Below are 23,787 nucleotides of genomic sequence, written 5' to 3' on the forward strand. Positions count from 1 at the left end.
TCCGTAAAGCCACATTTGACAGGGTATGCCAGCCACAATCTCATCCATATTGCTATAAAATATAGCATTCTGTGTAGAATTCAAATAGCTCCGATACATTTTGTGGTCTGCGCCGACTCGCGCATGTGATCCGCTCCGTGCTATCGTGTCTCTGGACCGGAGCAGAGTGTGTGTGCGGTGCGGTGGTTAGCGTAACACAGCGCGAAACCAGACTTCTTTTTTTCCTCAATGGAAAGTATATTTACACTATTTTAATCGTTCCCTGTCCCCTATATAGTACACTACGTGCCATTCACTGTACAGAAAATACAAATTCTGTGGACAAGTGACCGATTTCAGCTGCGGCTTCAGCGTCTATTTTATAGTGTAGGGGCGGGCGCTTCGGATTCTAGAGAACATTTGACTGGACAAAGTTTGATGAGAAGCTGAAGTACGATGTGACGTCAAAAAAACTGTTGAGCCGTTTTGGCGGAAGTGACGAACTGCAAGCTTTGAATGCTTATATCTTCTAAATGCGAATTTTGTCACTGTTTTGGAGCACACTGCCTTATAGATAACCTTAAGACTAACATATTGATACTAACACCCAAAAAACTTTCATTTTGATTTCATGGGCACTTTAATATCTAAAAAGCTATAATAATAAAAATCTAAATGTAAAGTATAATAAGAATTTACCCAATCAATCTGAAAACAGGCCACAGTTTTAGATCGTAGATTTAACTGCAATTGCATCTTTTTTAAACACTTCTAAACTCGAAACCACAGTGACCAGAGGAACAAACAGGTCACATGGTCTGTGGCAGTGTAAAGAGAAGTCACACGCTATCTGTAACGGATCATTGAGCATTCTGACAAACCGCACAGGTTGTTTACTGGAGGATTACTAATGCCTTGATGGCTTCAGGCACTTTGGTGTGTTTGAATCTGGTCAGCTCTAGAAAACTCTCTCAGCGATTAATAAAGGCGGCCTTCTGAAAAGGCTGCCAGTGCAGAGCAGTACCTGGCGTAATATTATGAAGTATGACCATTCATTGAGATGCGACAGTGTATACAGTATGTAAACGGATGTGCACTACTGAGTTAACCTGCAGTCAGGACCATCACAAATGGCAACACTGAATGACTCCTAGAATGAAATAACGATACCGTTCTTTTAAAATATTAGTATTTACTAATTCACTTTATTAAAAATTGGTTTGAAAAACAAATCTCTACCATAATTATATTGAAATGTTGGCCTTACCTGCTCTGCATTAAATAAATATAAATAAATAAACAAACAAACAAAAAGACGTACATGCTTTGAATAAGCACTATCTTAAAATGTTGGCCTTACCTGCTCTGCACATAAAATAAAATGAAAAAAATAAATAAAATAATAAATAAAATAAAATACTTATGAGATTTGATTTGAATATCTGATTATTTGAAGTAAATCTCCAAATGAAGAAATCAGCTATCTTGAAATGTTGGCCTTACAACATTGGCCTTAAAAAACAAACAAACAAACAAATAAATAAATACATAAATAAATAAATAAAACAAAACTCACGGGGCTTGATTCAAAATATAAAATTGACTTATTGGGTGTGATTTAAAATAAAAAAATTAATAAAAATAAAATAATAAAATAAAAAATATAATTAAAATAAAATGTTAAAAATGCCTACGTAAACAGTATAGCAGGAAGGCAGCTCACTAGGTTTTGGAACAGAACCATAGTTTTCCAACTACCGCCTGATGACAATATCAGCTCATCTAATTTGACTTAGAAGGTCACCTGAGCATCACTGTCAGCGAGACCATGTGCCACCGAATTACATCAGGTTCAAATGATCACTGGTCACAAAAGGACATTACGGCTACAGCCAAAGTGGACATCACTCATACCAAAGGCCACAGACTCCATCCAAAGCTTCTCCTGATGGCCTATCAGGAGGTCTTGGCAGATTAGACCATCCCCTCAGGCAAATGTACTTGGAGCATCACAGTGTCTCTCCGGGGATGTTTTTACTCATCCACAGCTGAACAGACTGTTCCTTTTTCATGCAGATTTTGCTAAGTGCATTTTCATTCATCTAGGCCACGGTCTTCCTTTACACCAAACAAAACCTGTGCGCTATTTTTTTGTGTGCACGCAGTGGCTCGGGTCCATTTTCTTGATTTAGAGGCATTCTACGCCTCAAATTTGGACCACTGAAGTGCTAAAACCAGAGTAACCATAAACCATCCTCTCTCCTTGATGGAATGTGCATGCTTTTAGGATTAATTTTTTCAGGTTCATGGCATTGCATAGCCTTGCTATGATAGCTATGCACTGCGTAACTGCGCAACCATGCCTTCAAATTCGCAACAAACTTCAGGTCATATTTCACCGTGAGATGTAACCTGCATAATGTCTGAAGTGTGCGACCTGTATGAACGCATAATAATAACATATTGTGCAGGGTGGGAAGGGACGCAACAAATATGATGACAAAAAGACAGAAGAGTGTGGGCACCATCTCTGTCCTTGAGTTTATATAGAATAGGTGATGCAGAAAAGCATTTTCTATGAAAACGGTGCCCTGGGTCCTTGGCATTTCAGTTAAATGTCTGTCTAAATGAATGTGGCCCATTAAGGACTCCAAATTCATTTATGACATGAAATTCAACCATCACCACTTTTCATGTTAAATACATAAGGGCTCTGATGGCCTGAATAAAATAAAATCTGCCCTTGAGCTGGACACTAATAAAGTATTTTATCAACACAATAGTTTATTTATTTATTTATTTATTTTTGGAAACTGACATGGTGGAAACGTGATGGATGGAAGATGTTGACAGTTTTACTGTATCTTCATTTTACAATCATAGGGGGAAAAAACCTTGGTTTTGCTTTAACAAACACAAAATATAAAGTAAAAATTTTAACTATCACACATCCTCTCCTAAAAGTTAGCAAATATAGAGAATGTGTCAAGATCTGATCTGTCAGCAAACACAGGTCACGATTATTGAGACAAAAAAAAAAAAAGGTCAAGTGAATAGCACAAAAACAAAGTTCTAAGTTCCATTCTAAAATGTGAGCTGCCCACATAGGTAGTATTTTAAGGACTTATGTGTGCATTCTTGACACAAAGGCTATTTCAAAATCTGGCTGGCAGAACAATGCTGTTGCATTTTAGGATACATGCTTTTGGCTACGTTCTACATTCTGTTCTGTATCCTTCATGGAAAAGGCAATCCCAGATTCCCATGCATTATGACAAGGTCAGTGGACAGGTGGTAATAAAAGGTACTAATACAAATTTTCAAATTTATTTAAAAAGCACTACTTTATCCACTATTTGTATGTGCTGTGCATGTTTAGGCTAGAGTACTGACTCATGTTAATGCCAGAAGGAAACGCAATGCCTTAAAGGGGTGGTTCATTGTTTTTTTTTCGAGGCTTCATTGTGTTTATGGGGTGCAGTCTAACATGTGTTAATGCTTCGTTTAAAAAAAAAAAACGCATTATTTTTCACATAATTTACCTTTATTCCACACCGCTCTGTCCCTTCTCTGAGAAACGGGCTGATCTTTTCCTGTTTTTATGAAGCCCCGCCCTCAGAAATAGGCGATGGGCTCTGATTGGTTAGTTAGCCCAGTGTGTTGTGATTGGCTAAACCGCCTCTAGTGCGCCATTTTTGTAGGCATTAAACCGCCAGAATTTTAAAAGACGATATCTCCGTTTGCATTGAACTTTCAACTTCGTAACTTTGCAGATATTGTTTATGCTCAAACAGCAACATTACACACTAACTAACCTTAAAAAAGTGAAATCGCAATCAACCACCTCTTTAAAAACTTTTGAACAGGATGAAGATGTTTACATTTTTCTTATTTTAATTATCATTTATATATATATATATTGTTTTTATTTAGTACTGCCCTTCAGAAGACACAGAAGATACTTACATGTTTCCCAGAAGACAAAGTACAGTACAATTTACCCTGATCTTCAAATTCAAAAAGTTTTCTTAATGCATCGGGTTTCCTTCTGGAGCATCAGTGAATGTTTGAACTGTTTGTATTAGTTGCGTATGAGTCCCTTAGATGTCATCAGTGTGAAAATGAAGGGTTCAGATATGCAAAAGAAGATGGAAAACCAAAGAATTAGCTGGACCTGGAGGATTTTTCTGAAGAACAGTGGGCAGTTTCACTGTTTAACTGTATATATAATTTTTCAGTGAAGATGCTGCCTTAGAAGCTCACTGGGTTTTTAGAACAGCGCTATGATGTTCTCCGCTCTACTCCATAGAGAACTGACCTTTAAATGAAATGTGACGCGGCGCTAAACCGCTGCAGGCGATGCTAATGAAATTTAGTCCCATCATCGACTTTCAGTCCCGATCAAAAATGGCAAATACTGAAAGCGTGGTAGAGACGACAGCATCTATCTTTTCTCGTGCTTGAAAACGGAAAGTGTCTACAGCATCCTGCAAATTAAGAATTAGCTTTCAACGCTTATTCAGATGGTCTCTAATTGACATTTCTGAAAATGAGATGCCAATGATTTGATACAGAGCAGAAAGTCAGCATTAGTATCTGACCACAGAAGCTTGGGTTTCACATTAATGATGGTGTTGAATGTGAAATAGCAATGAGATGATAATATTATCATTAACATATATGAATTAAATGTTTAAAGAAAAGTTTTCAATTAAAAAACATTAAAATAACAATTACGCTTTCGGCCAGATTTAAATCCTATCATTTTTCTACCATCAAAGGAGCATTTCAAGTACCACCTAATGCCCACAGCAACTACAGCCAAGTCACCTCATCAACTCAAAACTTACCCACTGCAGGCTGCACAGAATGAGACAGAGTCTATCAAACAGGAATCTAATTTGCATTTGAAAACAGTTTATATAGAGCACAACAGAACACAGGGTCAAAATCAAAGAGAAGCAACTGAAAAACTGACTGACAGATTACTGTGGACTGTAGGATTGTGATCAAAGATATGGAAAGTAAACGAAAATATATTGACTCTGAAAGCCACTTTTGTATCTAAATTGAATTCTGCCACAATAACATCTTGGTAACACTTTTTGGTAACTTTATTTAACTAAATTAGCTAACATTAACTAAGATTAATAAATGCATTAGAAGTATTTTTCATTGTTCCGTTTAATTTCAACATTTATTAATGCATTATTAAAATATAAAGTTGCATGGGAATATTATTGAAATGAACAGTTGTATTTTTATTAAGTAATGTTAACAAATATTAATAAAAACTGTAACAAATGCATTGCTCATTAACTAATTTTAACAGATGGATCTTATTGTAAAGTGTTTTATTGTAATGTGTCTTAAAATATCTTCGTATTTTATCTGAATAAAATGTGATATTTGTACTCAATTGATTTTTTTTTTTACTTTTAATAATTCATTATTTTCTTAAAGGATTTAGTTATTAAGTTAAAGAGAATTAAACCTAATTTTCTTATCCTATTGGCTGAAAATCTGATTTGAAATCGTCTGGCAAGAGGCTAATAACACCACAGAAACCAATAGAAATGAAAAAAGAGTTGAAACATCTCATGACCGTCTGTGTGCTGTGAACACAAGCTTCAGCAACCACTCACAAACCTCAGTGACTCTGTTGTGCCTTGTAAGGCAATGCTAAGTAACCTCTTTATGGCTTTGTTTTCCTTCTTTTTTCCGCTTGCTGTATATTAGTCATGAGATTGCATAACTAACCCACAGAAAACTTCCACCAGAACACATGCCTCTTATATATTGCAAAAGTCACCTAATGAGGCAGACAGTGCCTGTGGCTCTTCCACCATCGTCAATGTAATCGCCGCTGACATCACTTCCTGTTTTCTCAAAGCACGTATTGGCTGATCCAACATGCCTCAGTAAACACAGACACACAGAAAGATCACCTGAAGAACGCATGACATTGAAGGCAAACACTTTTTGCCTCTTCAGCTAAATCACTGTTCCTTATACACAATCTGAGTCCATCCATTCGCATGTTCATTTAGCACAATATGATCAACGATACGCTTCAAAGGTCTGTGTACGCTTCCAGTCACTTATTAACAAAGAAAATCGTGTTCCTATCTCCCTCATTACAAACTCGATCAGAGTCTAATGCATGGCTCAGAGGCCCAGATGACAAGTGCAGTGTCAACACTGAGAGATGATGAACATGAGCTCAGAAATATCACAAATATGGCGGAGAGAGAAAGAGCTGGACTGATGGACCCACATATATGGGTGAATCTTATTTAATCAAGAAATCAAAAGAAAGGAGATATTATACTTTGTATAAAGAAAATTAAGCCTGATTTTCATGACATTATTGGCATTATTTCATCACAATTAAGCCTATGTTCTTGATTACTAAATGTAGTAAATGTAAAATAAAAAATCTCATTCTAATTACTGTAATGTAAGATTTATTTATTCTTTCTCTTTAAGTTAAGTTTATAGATAAGTTAAAAACGAAATTACATTACAGAACCAAAAAGCCAGGTTTATTATAGTCAACTAAAACTACAATAAAAACTATAAATAAAAAAATAATATAAACAATAAACATTGTTTAAAACATTAAATTAATAAAAATTAAGTCAAATAAAATATATAAAACTTTTTAAATATTTTGTTATTTTGTTAAACTTGATGTATTACAATAACTAAAAATGAAATAAAAATGAATAAACATAAAATAACATATCTCTGTATATATGTATACATCTCTTTTGTTAATATATATGGGTCAAAGACAAAAAAGGGTTAAAGCATAAAAACAATAAGTGTAATACTGCTTTCAATTGTTGTTGTTTTCTCCCCAAAAAATTTAAAAGTTTTCTGTTGAATTTAATTGCAAATGTGTTTTTGTTTTTCCAAGCAAAAAAATAAATATCATACATTTTTCCCAGATTTACAGAAGAGACCCACTAAAATGTCATTCAATGTAACAATCTTGTCAGGCATATTTACAACAAAAATCAATTTATGACACATTAAAAGACTAATTACTTTCACCCCAAATACTAATTAGTTGTAATTTTACATTTTTTTAATTTGCCACTATCCTAGGTTTTGCCCATTTGTCAGTAAGAATTTTACATTTAAAACCCAATAAAATGTAATATGCTCCCTTATTCTTTTATATATTTTAATATGTACATGTCAGAATAAGCATGTTGTTTGAATTTTTACATAAATATTGTGTTACACTGAATGACAATGTAACATAATTTCAACCAAATTTTGACATTTTATCCTCCAAAACCTTAAAAGTAGACACTTTACTTGCATTTAATGTGCTTTCTATGGACATAAAATCACTTTGGTAAATTTATTTTGATGCGGACATCTTAACGTCTTTGACCCATATATATATATATATATAAAAAACACAACTTAACTAAAATTACAATTTATACAAAACTACTCAACTTTATATACAACAAAAACTGAAAAAAATAAAATACTGTTTTTCATTTTAATTGAGATTGGCTGTTAGCTACAGTATAAAATAAAATTACATCAAATACAAAATCTAACTCTAAATAACAGAATCAGGGACTGCTTAATTGTCGTGAAAATAAGGTCAACATGCATAATAAGATCAACAGAGTATGAAGCTGTATCTGAATGGAGGCCTTCACATGGATAAAAGGGTTATTAGAAGGTCTGGAGGCATTGAAATAAAACACATTTCATGACAAGTTCTTAATAAGCAGCACATTAAAAGCACATTAAAATACCATACAGACACTAAACACATAAGCAGCAGCAGCACAGGGCTGAAACAGGGCTGATTCATTCATCATGAGCAGGTCACCATGGCTGACCATCTACTGTATCTATACACTCATTTCACTGGACTTGAGTTGGCAGCTTTAGTTCAAGTTTCCAGCAAGCTATATCTGAAATACATTATTATTTAGGTCATCCCACAATAAAGAAGCTATCCTTGACTTAATTACCCAATTCTACAACTGTCCAATTCCCTATTCCCAACTCTGCATGGTAGCACTGAACTATGTTATGTTTGGTTCTCATCCTAAATATGCACAAATAATCTGCTCTATAAAAATAAAAACAATAATAATAATAATTATTATTATTGTCATTGTTGTAAAAAACTAATAAAAAATTACTAAAACTTTAAAATATATAAATATATATAAAATAAAACTAATTCAAATATTAGTGAAAATTATAGTAGTACCACAATGACACTAAAAATAACACTGGGTGTAATGTTAGTAAATATTTCGTTTTATTTACCAGTATTTTATATAAATAAATAAATACTAATAGTACTTTTGACAAATCTTTTAAATATAATTAATATACTCTATTATCTTTTTTTTTTTTTTCAAAATCACTTTAAGGGTAAAACTTGGAAAGTCTGAAAACCATTCAAGTGCACCTTGTTTAGGCATGAACAGAATATACAAGTAGTATGTTTATGTCCAATGGAATGTTTTGTAGTTACGGTATAAGATACAGCTGGTTGCCATGGCTATAGTTTACCTGAGGTCCGTCTCTGAGACCGTCCTCTGGGCCACGCCCTCTTCAGACTCCTCCTCCTGCTCCACCTCCTCTCTGTCTACACTATCTGTCTGTCTCCTCAGCTTTCCTGCCCTCCCCCCTCCTCTCTTCCTCCCTCTGTCCTCCTCCAACCTTCCTTTCTCCTGTTCCTCCTGTAACGCCTCCCCAACTGACTCCTCCCCCTCCCTGGAGAGGCTCCGCCCCTGCACTGCATTGCTGTGGGTGTGGCTGGCAGAAGTAGAAGCAGAGGTGCAAGCAACATGCAGAACAAAAATGAAGCACAGTATAGGTGTCAACACTACTTGAATGTAAACAGTAAAGTAAGAATGAATGAATGACAACACAACAAAATAACGCAATGCAAACAGTAAAAACAACAGAAGCCAGACAGTAAGCACATAAAACAGAACAAAATGTATTTCACAGCTTGCAGAACTTAAATATTCACGTCTAGTATGTTATATGAGAGTGCGCTAGGTTGCTGGAGATTATTTGCTAGCATTTGAGTAAATGTTGACTGACATGGAGCGAATTATGAAAATGTCGGACGACAGACAAACGCTATGAAAGTACACTGCCGTTCAAAAGTTTGAGGTCAGTACAATATTTTTTGAAGAAGTCTGTTATGCTTACCAAGGCTTCAATTATTCAGTCAAAACTACAGTAAAAACAGTAATATTGTGAAATCTTATTACAATTTAAAATAACTGGTTTTCTATTTGAATATATTTTAAAATGTGATTTATTCCTATGATGCAAAGCTGAATTTTAAGCATCATTACTCCAGTCTTCAGTGTCATTCTATATGCTGATTTGCTGCTCAAGACACATTTCTTCCTATTATCAATGTTTAAACCATTTGCCATTTCATATTTTTGTGGAAACATGATATGTTTTTAAGGATTCTTTGATTGAATGAAGAGCATTTATTTTAAAGAAATCTTTTGTAACATGTAAATGTCTTTACTGTAAATTTTGATAAATTTAATGTATGCTTACTGAATAAAAAACAAAATCTAACTGACCCCAAACATTTGAAAGGAAGTGCATATACAATTGAAAATGTAATGACTGTAAAATGTATAGTCTGCATTGATTTGGAGCCAAACTCACCTAAACTGAACCCAATCCTGACCCAGAAAATGATGAAGCCTACAGAGCTGCTGTTCTCAGGCCATGTACACACTGCAGCTAAATATGATCATCACTCCTTTTCTCAGTGCTTAATCCTGTTCTGCACACAGCAGGTATTTATAGGAGTGATAACCTCATTCTATAACCAAATATACATCTGGAAGATTCAGATGTGAGATACGTCTTGACCCATTCGCAAATTTGGATACCAGTTTAGCAGATACTTACATCCAAAGCGACTTACAAATGAGAAACATAACAAGCAATTCATTACAGAGCCAACGATATTTATAGCACTGATGTAGAATTCAATTTTCATGTAGTCAGACTAATATTTTGGCTAAGAACTGTCCACTTTAACTGAAAGAGACTATTTGAAGTGACCAACCACAGTCAGTTTTGTTTTTAGAAGCCATTTAAGACATTTAAAGGTTGGAACATTAAAATTAATGTTCATCAAGCAGTAAATATTAATTATTTCACATATGAATTGCTTTGAATTTCAATTTAACTTGCTTGCATTCAAATTCAAATTCCGCATTCTGTGTGCATTCTCTATTCAAATTCAGGAATGAAACTGGAATAATGCATTTTCAGTTCTGAATGGTGCATAAACTGGGTAAATAAGACCATGTTTCCGGGCGGACTGGTAAGGCAGTTCCTAGAAGTGGGTCAATGAAATTAAAACGGCAGGGTTTTGGATAGCTTTTGCTAGTTATGTGTGCAATATGCATATGACGGTCTATGAACGAACGGTGGGTGGTATGAGGGCATGAGGCTGAGACTAAACATGGTGCCTCGGTTTACTAATAACTGCCAAATGATAATGGTTTTTCCAGCATTGTTGTTATTTGTTCACTAAAACTGAATCTAAAAGTATTAAACAATCACTTTTAAATAATTTTAGATATTGAAATAAAACTGAAACATAACAAAATATCAATATTAGATGAAAAATTGTAACTAAAAAAACGGATATAAAGTAGTAAGAACTAAAATTGCTAAAAGTAAAACAGAAATAAAAATAAAGCTAAATAGAAATATTAAAACAAACAAATAAAAACAAAAAATAAATAGAAATGACAAAATCACATAAAAGATAAATAAATGAAAAACAAACTATTAAACTATTAGTTAAACTATTGTCATCCATGTTTCTTGTTTACAGCCAGGAGACGCCAAAACATGAGGAATTCACTCCTGCAAATAAATGCGGTAACACAGTATGTACATGGCCTCAAAGAACAGCCCTCGCTGTGGACTATACCTGGACTAAACTGTAACGCACAGGTTTGACAGTGATCCTGAATCGAGAAGAGGCCGTCTCACCTGATCTTGCGGCTGCCCCGCGGCCGTTCTGATTGGACTGAGATGTAGCTCATGCTGCTGAATCGAGACGCACTGCTGGTTCTCGACACAGCGGACACGTCGCTGACATCACTGTCCGAAGACTTGGCCGAGAGGTTTTCTCCCCGCTGAGGATCCCTGCCCGACCGCTGCAGAACAAACACAACACATGCGGTCAGGTGCTTACAGACAACAAACAGAAAATACAAAGGGGTTAAAGGGGTTAAAGGGGTTAAAGGGCTTAGAGGCGAAGTGGCGCTTTCTTTTTCACTTATCTAACCAATAGCAAATGGGGAGAAGGGCAAAAATGACGGTAGGGGGGTCTTAGAGGCGAAGTGGCGCTTTCTTTTTCACTTATCTGACCAATAGCAAATGGGGAGAAGGGCAAAAATGACGGTAGGGGGGTAATGTGAAACTATTGTTACTTTTCTATGCATTACTTCCATGCTAGTGGCACAAAAATGTCACACAAAGTAAGAGCTTAATTTAAAATATATACAATTCATTAAAATAATGAATGATAATAATTAAAAAACAATAACAACAGCAGCAATAATAATAAAAAATAAACAACAACAACAATAATAATAATAATAATTCAAAAATAAATGATAATTCAAAAATAATAATAATAATAAATTCAAAATAAATAATAAATAAAATTAAAAAATAATTTAAAATATCAACAAACAAACAAATAATAATAAATACAAATAAAAAACAATAACAAATAAATAAAAATGTATTCATATAAAAATAAATACATAATACATGACTAATAATAATAATACAATTCAAAAATAAATTCATGAGCATTCCTTAAGCTCAAACTGTACAATATGGGTTTGATTCCCAAGGAATGCATGAACTGATAACATGTTTACCCTGAATGCAAAGTAGCTTGTTTTGGATAAAAGCACAAATACATAATTTGAAACAAATATTTATTTATTTTTTAAGTACCCTAAAAAAGACAACAAGCATCATTAAAATGAAAAGCCACTGCGTTTACACTAAGGAATTTCTGGCTATTCTCTCTTGGATAGACATGGAGAGGTACAGTATTGTGGGATCTTGTGTAACATTTATTTATAAATTGCTCATGGCTCGCTATGTTGATTATAAACATTATGTCCTAAATGGCGCCTCTATCAGACAGACCAAACAAACCGAGTCTTTACCTGCTTTTAATAGAATCCTGCAGAACTCATGGGCCTGTACAATGCTTTTCATACCACACACTTAAAAGGATACAATGGGAAGGCGATATGGCTGTATATGGCACTGAATCTCAGCACAATGTCTTGTGTACACAAATACTAATGTATATCCTGAACAGAGACCCTAAACCTGGAAGACTATATAGACCTATAAAAAATTCACAACTGCGGGAAGTGGGTCACCAAACACACATCATGTTTAATCTATGATCACTTAAGTTCAAATAAGCGTTGTGAATGGCTGAAGAGTGCTCTGCTTTTCTGACTACCTGGACCTAGATTAACTTAGTTAGCTAAACTAAAAGCTACAAGCAAAATGTAGCTAGCTAAACTGATGCTTTTTAAGGGGGTTAAAGAAGAGCTTGGAAAATAAAATAAAATAAAATAAAATGATATAGAATGATATAAAATAAAATAAATACACAAACACAAGCATGCATATATTTTAAGATTAATAAATCAAAACAAAAATGACCTTGTCTATATGAACATTTCAATTTTTTAAAGGGAGAGTATTTAAATAAAAAAATATAATAAAAATATTAATTATTATTCAAGCAACCAGGAGTATTATTTCACTGTGATGATCACAAGTAGCGTGATTGCAACTTAAACAGTTAAATTGTTTCAAAATACAAATATTACGACTAGAAAACAAGAAAACACACTCATTTATCTAACAGAGTTGAAATGAGTGATGAACAGAACCATTTACTTACATGAACTATAGTATAACCATTTGAATCATTTAAAAAGTTAGTTTTGAACAGTTTTTCACATTAAGAACTGGATCAGTAGACCACATTTACTTGCCTTGTGATAGTCCTGTTCCAGTCTGGAGTCTGAGCCCGTTCCCTGTTTATACTTGTTCATCTTCAGTTTCATCTGCCGCGTCCGCTCCTCAACATCCATAGCACCTATGGTTCACAGCAGACGTGTTTGGACGGTTGTTGAAAAAGTGCCTCACTAATGAAGCGTCTGAATGATGTGGAATGGTTTAATAAAGAAATCTTTCCCATCTACAACAGTAATGCACAACGCTGAACTAACAGCGCTAACTAACATTATTCATGAGGTGTTTCATACAATGCCGCATGATCACAGCTAACGTTTCTTGGGGGAACTAAAATGTTAAAGGGATAGTTCACCCAAAAATGAAAATTAGCTTGTGTTTTACTTACCCTCGAAGCATCTTACCATCTGAGCATATAAGACATCTGTCTGTTTAAAACCAAACTGTCCATCAAAAGAAAAAAAAAAAAAACCTTTATCGAAATGCCTGTTACCATTATTAAAGAAGCTGCTGTGCAAATTTCTCCACACATTTTCATACTGTAAATCATGCAGCACGGAGAAGAAAAAATATATAAATAAAATTATTGTAGCAAATTACAGAGGGGACAGTACAGTGTTCAATAATCAAGAAGCTAACTAATCTTTTTTAGGTATTTTTATGAGAGTCTGCTTGTGTAATAAACTCTTCACAAGTCACACAAACCTGACACACACTTTACCGCATCGGAATGTTAAAGAATCATTCACTATTAATAAATCAGAGCATAAAATAAATTAAGTGCATGTGCAAAGTTCAATTAAATTATTTTGTGGTATATTTTAGTGTTTAGTATCATTTAGTACTAAATACATTTTCTGCCAGTTTCACAGAGAAGGCTTAAGCCTAGCCCTAGACTAAAGTGCAAGTCTGAGCTGTTTCAACTGAAAGAAACTTGCACTGACTGATCTTAAAATATATCAGTGCCTGTCTCAAGATGCACACCAGTAATGTTTTTTTCAAAGGCACGTTTATAAAAATGACTTAAATGTCCTAATTGAACTATGACCTAATCCTGGCTTAGGCTAAACCCTGTCTGTGAAACCGGGCCTTAGTGTTCTAAATGTTTTTAGTATGTTATGTGGTCGCTCTTAAATGGTTGCTAGGATGTTTTATGAGACAGTAGCATGTTTTTATGCAGTGCTAGGGTGTTCGGTGGGTTTTTAACATGTTATTTGGTCGCTAGGGTAAGCACTTACAAGGGTATTCTAGGTTGTTTTCAGCATGTTACTATACAGTTTCTAGGGTGGTTCCTTACTGGCCCGAGTCTCTGTAATACTAAGACTAATACTGAGACTAATTTTGGTGAAAAGCACAATTTGATGTTTGCTCATATAGCAAAAAGTCATATAAATGTCTGAAACCTTTCCGACTGCGAGGCAACAAGCTACAACTATGCAGCCCATTTGCTCAAGCAACTACAAGAACTACACCCATCTTTGTCGGCGCAGGTGCCATAACTGTCATTAGCAATTTTCTCTTTCCAATAGCAATTGTGCTGTTAAGTAATTAACATGTTCAGCAAATTACCCAATGATTAGTGCTCTCAGAATCATTAGATTAATTGGATTTAATTGCAGCGCTATAGTGAAGTTCATACATGTAGGATATTTTTTTTAGCTTAATGCCACCTTCACAACTGAAATCACTTTCAGAAAGCTTTGCAGCATGGGAAACCTTCCTCAAAGTCAATCCGTATTCAAAAGTTTAGATATCTGCAATGCCAAAACCATACAACACACTTCATTCTCTAAACTCTCTCTATTGCTTTAAAGTTGTTCAAAGAGAGATTGGGGGGGGGCGGCACACCATTAAAAAAAAGGATGAAAGTGGATGGAAATAAAACTGAAATTGACATTAACACCTTCTGAAAATAGCTACGATGTGATATATCTGCACTTATGCTGTCATGAAGCCAGCTTCATTAGCTCAAGCCATAACCAAGAACGGGTTCAGGAGGTAAAAAAATCCCATTCTTGTTCTCCATAGATAAATTCATTTTAAACAACAAAGTAGTGTGATTCAATTTCATTTATATAAAATAGCATTATATAGCCAAATTACCCATCATTCTGAGGAGAGATCAACCAATCAAAAAATGCACTGTTACTGTGGAAATGAAAATCTCTCTAAAAAAAAAGCTCATCATTGACTGTCCACGGCAATAAAACATTACGAATGACAAAAAAAAATCAGTCTCAAACTCTCACACAGCTTACATTTGTATATATACAATACTGTTCAAAAGGTTCGGGTTAAGAATGTTTGTTTTTGAAAGAAATTATTACTTTTATTCTGCAAGGACACATTAAAATTGATCAAAATGATGAAAATCTAAATGGCACACAATATTGTTTGCTGTTACAAGAGTTCTACTTCAAATATATAATATACATTTATTCATAAAAAAAAACACCAAATCAGCATATTAAAATGATTTCTGAAGGATCATGTGGCACTGAAGACTGAAGTAATGATGCTGAAAATCACAGGAATTACATTTTTAAAATACAATAAAATAGAAAACAGTCATTTTAAGTTGTAACAATAGTTACAACTGTTTTTACTATATTTTTAAGCAGCTTTAGTCAGCATAAGATCCTTCTTTTGAAAACATTTAAAAATCGTACTGATCCCAAACTTTTGAATAGTAGAGAGAATATAGGACTCTTTTGAATAATTTTCATATCTATTATTTTATAATCGTTAACAATAAGTTAAAATGACTTGTGTACCATGCTTGATTCAATTATGTCATTAAGAATGTTTCGGTGCCTCACAAAAGACATTAAACACACAATCTTAAACACAGTTTCTGATGGTAATTCTTTTTTTTTTTTAAATCCCTATGGAGAACATGATTGGGAAAAATAATTCCAGAACCGAGGCTGCTGAAAAAGTATTTTATCACTCAATGAACGCCACTATTTTGAAATGTTTTTAAAATAAGAACACACACGATCATAATCACACATGATTATGACTAGAGCTGATAAGGAAGCTCAGGAGCGTCACAGCAAACAGTAACTCCTACGATTTGCAATAAAGAAACTAGGTGAATAAAACACTCATAAAAAAAGGGCAGAGAGAAGGAGTGATGGATTTAAAAGCCAGTGAAAACAACCAAACAGCAGAAAGAGATGGTGTTCGCTTTTCAGGCACAGTCCCAGCATTTACTCCTCTATGGAGTTTTTACACTCATTACAACATAGAAAAATGATAACAGCTACTGTAGATTTGAATAGATTTAACTGTGTACTGCAGTGCAAACTGGTAATGGTTGAATCTCACAAAGCGTGTCAAAAAATGTCCAGCTCTATATACACAATATATGTAAAAGTGTATTCTAATTGATATCGTATTCCGTTATTAATATTATTGATTTATATTATTTTTAATGCATATTATAATTTATATAAAATTTATAAAAAAAATAATGTTTTAATATATTAATATAATTTACTAAAAGAAAATTAAGCCTATATATGTATACATATATACACACACACACGTATATAATTTTTTTTTTTTTACTATTAAGATATTTTGCACTGACACAGTGCCCAAATCTCATTACTTAAATCAGTTCTAATTTTTTCTTTTGAATTGGAGGGGAAACATATGGAAACTTGTTTCTGCTACTGAATTAAACATAAAAAAGCTAAATAAGAGGTTCTTTTCTCACAATTGTTTTTTTCACAATTGCAATTCTTTTTTCTCAGAATTGCGCACTTTAAACTATCAACTGTGAGTTATAAAGTCAGAATGGTGACTCGCAATTGTGAAAAAATATCAGAATGGTGAGCTTTTTTTCCTCAGAATTGGACTTTATGAATCACAATTCTGAGAAAAAAGTAAGAATTACGGAATATAAACTTGCAAGCTGCAATCATCTTTTTTCTTTTTTTTTATACCATGTACGGAAACAAGCTTCCATTGAAAAGACATGTTCTTTGTGAGATTAACCCTAATATTCACACTGCTCACTGACCTGCTGGAATATCCATTAGCTAGTCTACGATTCTCTAGATGACAAATCAGTTTTCATTTTTGGGTGAATTGTTCCTGAACGGGAGCGCAACAAACAGAGAGGAGCTGGGACACGGCGTGGAGGAAAACAAAAAAGGCAAAGCAGAAGAAAGGACAGACCTGAGTTTGTCCAACCGAGGGAGTCCGTGTCTTCTGGGAGGGAGGGGAGGTGAGGGGTGAGGGGGTCACATCACAAAAACAGATGGACAGACAGACAGAGGAGAGGGGTGTGAGAGGAGGTATGCAGAAAGAAGGACGAGAAACCAGGGGCAAAAACACATGGGAGGGAACACATCAACAACAAAAACACCACACAACAAAATGAGGGACGCACACGACAAGCAGATAAAACCCACAAACACAAGTTTCAAGTTCCATGACAGAAAAGATCATTAAAAAAGAGAAAATCAAAATAAATCGCAGTTCAGAGGGAAAAGTCCTGCTTCAAAACAACCCCTGAAACACTAGAGGAATGTTAATAGAACATGCAGTCAGGAATGAATTAAAAAAGACCTGTGGAAAGAAAGGAGGAGGACAGTCTCCACAAACCCTGAAGAGAAATAACCTTCATTTGACAAGACCAGGTCCTGACGCCAATCAGATGTGTTTTTAGGGACATTTGGATGTTACACAACACTCACAGATATGCTACAATATCAAAGCAAAATAACAACAACCATTCATTGCACAAAATTATTATTCTGGCAGTTAATTTGTTTAAAGCATTACTTTGAAATGTAAAATTGTGGCAACGCATGGTCCTGATTGGTTTAGTTTTGGGGTCAGTAAGATTATTTTTTAAAGAAAGTAATAGTTTTATTCAGCAAGGGCACATTAAATTGATCAAAATTGAAAATACAGACTTTTGTGGACAGTTTTTTTTCCACAAAATATGAAGCAGAACAACTGTTTTCAACACTGATAATAAGAAATGTGTCTTGAGCAGCAAATCAGCATATTAGAATGATTTCTGAAGGATCATGTGACACTGAAGACTGGAGTAATGATGCTGAAAATTCAGCTTTGATCACAGTACACTCTTAAAAATAAAGGTGCTTCATGATGCCATAGAAGAACCTTTTTGTCTAAATGGTTCCATAAAGAACCTTTAACATCTGAAGAACCTTTCAGTGTCACATAAGGTTCTTTGTTCTTCAGATTATAAAAAGGTAAAAAAGAGATGGTTCTTAAAAGAACCTTTGACTGAATGGTTTTTTGATGAACCAAAAATGGTTCTTCTATGGCATCGCCGTAAAGAACTTTTAAGCACCTTTATTTTTAAGAGTGTAATAAATTACATTTTACAATATATTCAAATATTCAATTAAATTGTAATATTGTTTCACAATATTACTGTTTTACTGTATTTTTGATCAAATAAATGCAGCCTTGGAGAGCATAAGAGACTTCTTTCAAAAACATTTACCAACATACCAAAACTTTTGTGTGGCAGTGAACAAAAACACTAAATCAAAAACCCCTGACAGCAGTTTTATCATTGGTGGCCACTGAGTTGTTCTACCATTACTGACCCTGCTTTAGACACTCCGATTTGACAAAAAAAAAATAATAATAAACAAAAAACAAAAATGCTTTCTTTGCAGCTAGAGTGGACAGTCTGCAGGTATTTGTAATGTACACTCTTAAAAATAAAGGTGCTTCACGATGCCATAGAAGAACCTTTTTGTCTAAATGGTTCCATAAAGAACCTTTAACATCTGAAGAACCTTTCTGTTTCACAAAAGGTTCTTTGGGGCGAAAGAAGGTTCTTCAGATTATAAAAAGGTAAGAAAGAGATGGTTCTTTAAAGAACCTTTGACTGAATGGTTCTTTGTGGAACCAAAAATGGTTCTTCTATGGCATCGCTTGAAGAACCTTTTGAAGCACCTTTATTTTTAAGAGTGTATATCATCTGCAGCAATGCATAATGCATCACACCATGAATGATGCATAAATCTCTAAATGGCCACGAGTTTTATCAAATTTAACTTTAATACAGTCACATCACATCAGAAACGGTCGCAAGTCACTCATTTCGCCTTAAACAATGAACTGACTGAAACTGCAATACAAATTGCTGTCACTTCCCATTTACTGTAAGCATGCCAAAGCTAAATGCATCTACCTTAAAGAATATCACACACACACACACTATAGTTAATCTGACTACAAATAAAAAAACAAATAAAGGTTCTTTATTGGCGTTGATGGTTCTATGAAGAACCTTTAACATTCATGGAACCTTTCCACTCTGCAAAAGGTTCTGTATAGTGGAAAAAGGTTCTTTAGATTATTCAAAATATTTTTTACACTAAGAAAAATAATGGTTCTTTTAAGAACTGCTCACTGAAAGTGTCTTTGAGGAATTAAAAATGGCTGGCATCACTGCAAAAAAAAAAAAAAAAACCTTTTTGGAACCTTTATTTTTAAGAATGTAGTGAGAACTTCCTACACTTTACTCATCTCTGAATCACCCACTGGAGAAAAGTGTCCTGCTGATCCAGTTTAGCCCTATATCCCAGAATCCTTGTTTAGATCATTTGTTCAGTGCTGGTTTTGAATCTTTTATAATGGCTCTGAAGTCTAAGGCCACTTTGCGCTAATTGGACACCCTCCTCCTCTCCATATTCAAATTCTTTATCCGTGTCTTCACAGAGAACACAATCTGCTGATACGGCTCATTTTTTTCTCAGTTCTTCATTGTTCTCTTGAGCTGTGCTTTGATTCGCCGCAGCATTAATCATGCCACGACCCTGCATGCATGATCTTGTGTACCCAAGCACATTTTATATGCATTAATCACCCTCAAGATGATGCCATTCCACACAGACGGATGCACTGATGGAACATTCATTAACCGGACCTGATATGGACCCTGTTAACCCCCAACACACACACAACCATCTTATCAGAAAGCTATTCTGGACCGAGATCCTGAGAGCAAGACAAACGCTGTCCTGCTTTGCCACCGACGATGCTCGTCTCATTTGCATTTAGCTCAGTAATACATTAAATACAGTGATGCAGTGCATATTTCTTTCATATCATCTTTCAAAAAAGAAAAGAAAAAAAAATTTCAGAGCAAAAGAAACATAAAATGCATACTGATTTAATGCACATCTCCAGCATTTTAAGAAAGTTTTTTTTTTGGAACATACACTACCATTTCATTTTTTTATTTTTTTTTTAAGAAATTGATACTTTTATTCAGCAAGGATTCATTCAATTGATCAAAAGTGACAGTAAAGACTTTTACACTGTTACAAAAATAATTCTATTTCAAATAAAATATATTAAAATTTTTAAATATATTAAAATAGAAAGTTTCTTTTTAATTGTATAAATTAAACATTTTATAGATTATTTAATACATAAAAGACCAAAAAAATCTTTCAAAACGACCTCAACTGTTTGAATGGTAATACATTTTTTATTTTCTTTTTACTAAAAAATAACTAATCAATAAATTGCATTTATGATGTTTCTTGAAGGAAAAGATAATAGAGCTAAACTACTGTGATTTATTTATCTAGACTAAAATTATAGATGATCTTTATTTTATAACTAATTTGGGTTTTAGATGTAAAAGCAACCAAACTGTGTTTTCTTTAATGTATAATTTACGGGTGGGTTTATCGAAAATAGTTGATATTACAATAATAGATGGGTGGGGAAAAACCTAATAATTCAAATAAATACACAGCAGTGTCAGTCCATGACCGTCTGTATAGAAAACCTTGTGCCAGATTGTCTGTTGACCAGCCGACTGACTTTCACCTTCCTCATTTACTCCACCTGACTGTATTGATTGCACTTACTCATCCAGAGATTTAGAGCTTGAAGCCAGAGTTCAAAATCATTCAGAGGAAGAGTGGAAAGAGCAGACAGGGTCAAGATCAGAGAGGTCAGAGGTCAAACCTGTCTGAGCAGTCACGTGCGTCTCCTCCTGAAGGCCGTTAGACGAGTGACCAGCACTGACCACTGAGCTCTGCTGGTCCTCCCATTTCACCTCTTATCATGCAGGCCATTGACAGAGAGACACAGGCAGCGTTAACATACGGCTCGATGTGTGTCAGAGAAACTGAGAGATTGTAATTCCCTCATTTTTGTGCAGGTACAGTGGGCAAACTTCCTTTAGTTTCACATCAAAAATGTGCTTGTGCCATTTCTTATTTTCTTTTTAAATGCCATTTGGTTTGATATTTTGTATCTAATGCAATACATCCAGACTGGCTTAGATATTCAAATACTTTTTGAATCCACTACATATTTCACTCATCAGTGTTTGTTTCTGAAATACAGTATCTGGACGTTACTCTTCTGTATTTAGTTTCTGCAAAAACAGTGTATTAAGCTGGCTTTGTAAAATAAATCAAAAGGTTGAAGAGGTAGACGGAGTAATTCTGGTGATAATTCAGCACTAAAGCAGTGAACAGCTCTTTTCTACACATGATTGAGCGTCATCTGCTGGTTAAACCATGTAACTGCATCCTACTAATCAATTCAGTCTGCAGAACCACTGATTTACACTTATATCAAAATATGAAATTCTATAACATCTAAATTTCACTCTGTAGCATGAGTATAGAAACATCTTAAAATGACTTTAAACAGAACAGTCTTTTAAATAAGCTGAATATCTATCTGGCTGTATTTAGAGTTGGAGTTGGAGTAGCTATAGCGCACAACATTTATCCAGACACAATCCAGATCCAGTTAATTCAACACAATCTCTCTAAATGTCCCTCATTATTCATAGCAAAATGCATTAAAACACCGACAACCCACACAAGAGAGAGATATATGAGAGACGTGAAGAGGGAGAGATTGACCTAGAAACAGACCAAGAAAAACCTAGAAACCGACTCATCCATGCAGAACTCATGCAAGATCTGAGACGCATCAATCCTTCATCAACATTTCTGAGCAAAGAAAAGACATTTTAAAGATGTAAGGACTGTGCAATAAGTAAAAATCTCCCTAAATTAACACAAGGAACAATTATTAAACATTTGCAATTCATATGTGCCAATATAAAAACACATAGGCCTACTAATAAACAGCTATACTTAGCTATAAACTGAATAACAGAAATTAATCAAACTTAGCAACTCTAACCCTACATTTTTTTTATTTTTTTTGGTATGCACTAAGACTTGAATTGCAAATTAAGAAAGAAAATATGGTCAAGTTTGATTTCATGTTCAGATTTTAAAATGAATACATTGTGATTTTTTTTTGATATATTGCCCAGCCCTTAAGGTGAGGAAACATCCTCTTAGAAAAGAAAATGAAGAGGAAAATATTGTAAAGCTACACTGCAAACACACGCCTGGAGAGACTTGCCTTTCCTGCCGTTGACCACAGGGCCGTTTGGCCTCATTTCACAAGCTTTAACACAACAACAGGAGCAATGGAGTAAGAATTCCCACAAATGCACAAAATACTAGTCAAATCCTCCTGTACACTCATTTTGAGTGCCATATGAAAAAAAGATGAGAGTATTTCAAACAGCTGATGTAGAGTAAATACCAGTTGGACAGAAAGCAGAGATGGATGCTGGGAAAGAGGCAGACGCACACACACTCCCAACAGACCAGATCTTGTGACAAATACGACGGATGTGGCAGATGGGAGGAAGAAACAGTGCAAGAATTCCCACAAATGCACAAAATACTAGTCAAATCCTCCTGTACACTAATTTTGAGTGCCATATGAAAAAAAGATGAGAGTATTTCAAACAGCTGATGTAGAGTAAATACCAGTTGGACAGAAAGCAGAGATGGATGCTGGGAAAGAGGCAGACGCACACACACTCCCAACAGACCAGATCTTGTGACAAATACGACGGATGTGGCAGATGGGAGGAAGTGTGATCGGTTGGAAAGCGTGCCTGTTTGTGTGTGTGCGTGTGTCTACAGCTAATTTTTCATTAACAAACCTAAACCTGATGTAAACCTGAAGTTATGTATAAACTGACCACAAACCAGAACCCAGGTCTCATGATACACAGTACCTTTTGGGGTCAGTTCATATATAACTCAGTTGAAGTCAGAAAGTAATTTTATTGTATTCATTACTTCTATTCATGAAGGATGCATTAAATTGATAAGGGAGAGTAAAGACTTTTATAATGTTACAAAAGATTTCTATTTCAAATAAATGTTCTTGTGAACTTTCTATTCAAAGAATCCTGAAAAAAATGAATCACAGTTTCCACAAAAATAATAAACTGCACTGTTTTTGACATTGATACTGATAAGAAATGTTTCCTGAAATGTCTGTTTTGCAATTGCATATTAAAATATATAAAAAAGATATATTAAATTGTAATAATAAAAAAATTGCTGTATTTTTGATTAATTAAATGCCTCCTTGATGAGCATAAGACATGACTTATATGAAGCTGCCAGACTGTCTGTCTATCGATCTATCTATCTATTAGGAGTTCGGATAGAAGCACAGTGAGCATTTAACACACAGTTACTCTACTGTAAGTCACTCGACAATTTGCTAAAAGTAGTAACAGAGTTAAAAAAAAAAAAACTATAAAAATAAACAGAAATTAAATTATATACAAGCTTTTTTTCCAGAAGATTAATGATTCTCAGATTTTTTTTTTCTGAAAAAAAAAAAATAAATTCTAACACGTGCCTCCTCTAAACT

The 23,787-nt window shown here is 34.4% G+C and overlaps 1 protein-coding gene across 17 annotated transcripts in view; it reads right to left on the reverse strand.

The window, feature by feature from the left end:
* rims2a (regulating synaptic membrane exocytosis 2a) overlaps positions 1-23,787 on the reverse strand; it is a 182,726-nt gene that overhangs the window by 30,584 nt on the left and 128,355 nt on the right. For 13 of the 17 annotated variants that reach the window (XM_016483405.1, XM_016483386.1, XM_016483365.1 and 10 more), the window contains 3 exons: positions 13,074-13,177; positions 11,023-11,189; positions 8,542-8,787 (listed from right to left, as the gene is read on the reverse strand). In XM_016483405.1, the coding sequence (XP_016338891.1) occupies positions 8,542-8,787; positions 11,023-11,189; positions 13,074-13,177 (517 nt within the window). Of the gene's footprint in view, positions 1-8,541; positions 8,788-11,022; positions 11,190-13,073; positions 13,178-17,241; positions 17,272-23,787 lie in introns of all 17 variants that reach the window. The other 4 variants (XM_016483447.1, XM_016483428.1, XM_016483493.1 and 1 more) reach the window with 2 other exon arrangements.

The sequence above is a fragment of the Sinocyclocheilus anshuiensis genome, unplaced genomic scaffold (assembly GCF_001515605.1).
Source record: "Sinocyclocheilus anshuiensis isolate Anshui unplaced genomic scaffold, SAMN03320099.WGS_v1.1 scaffold389, whole genome shotgun sequence".
Classification (NCBI taxonomy): domain Eukaryota; kingdom Metazoa; phylum Chordata; class Actinopteri; order Cypriniformes; family Cyprinidae; genus Sinocyclocheilus; species Sinocyclocheilus anshuiensis.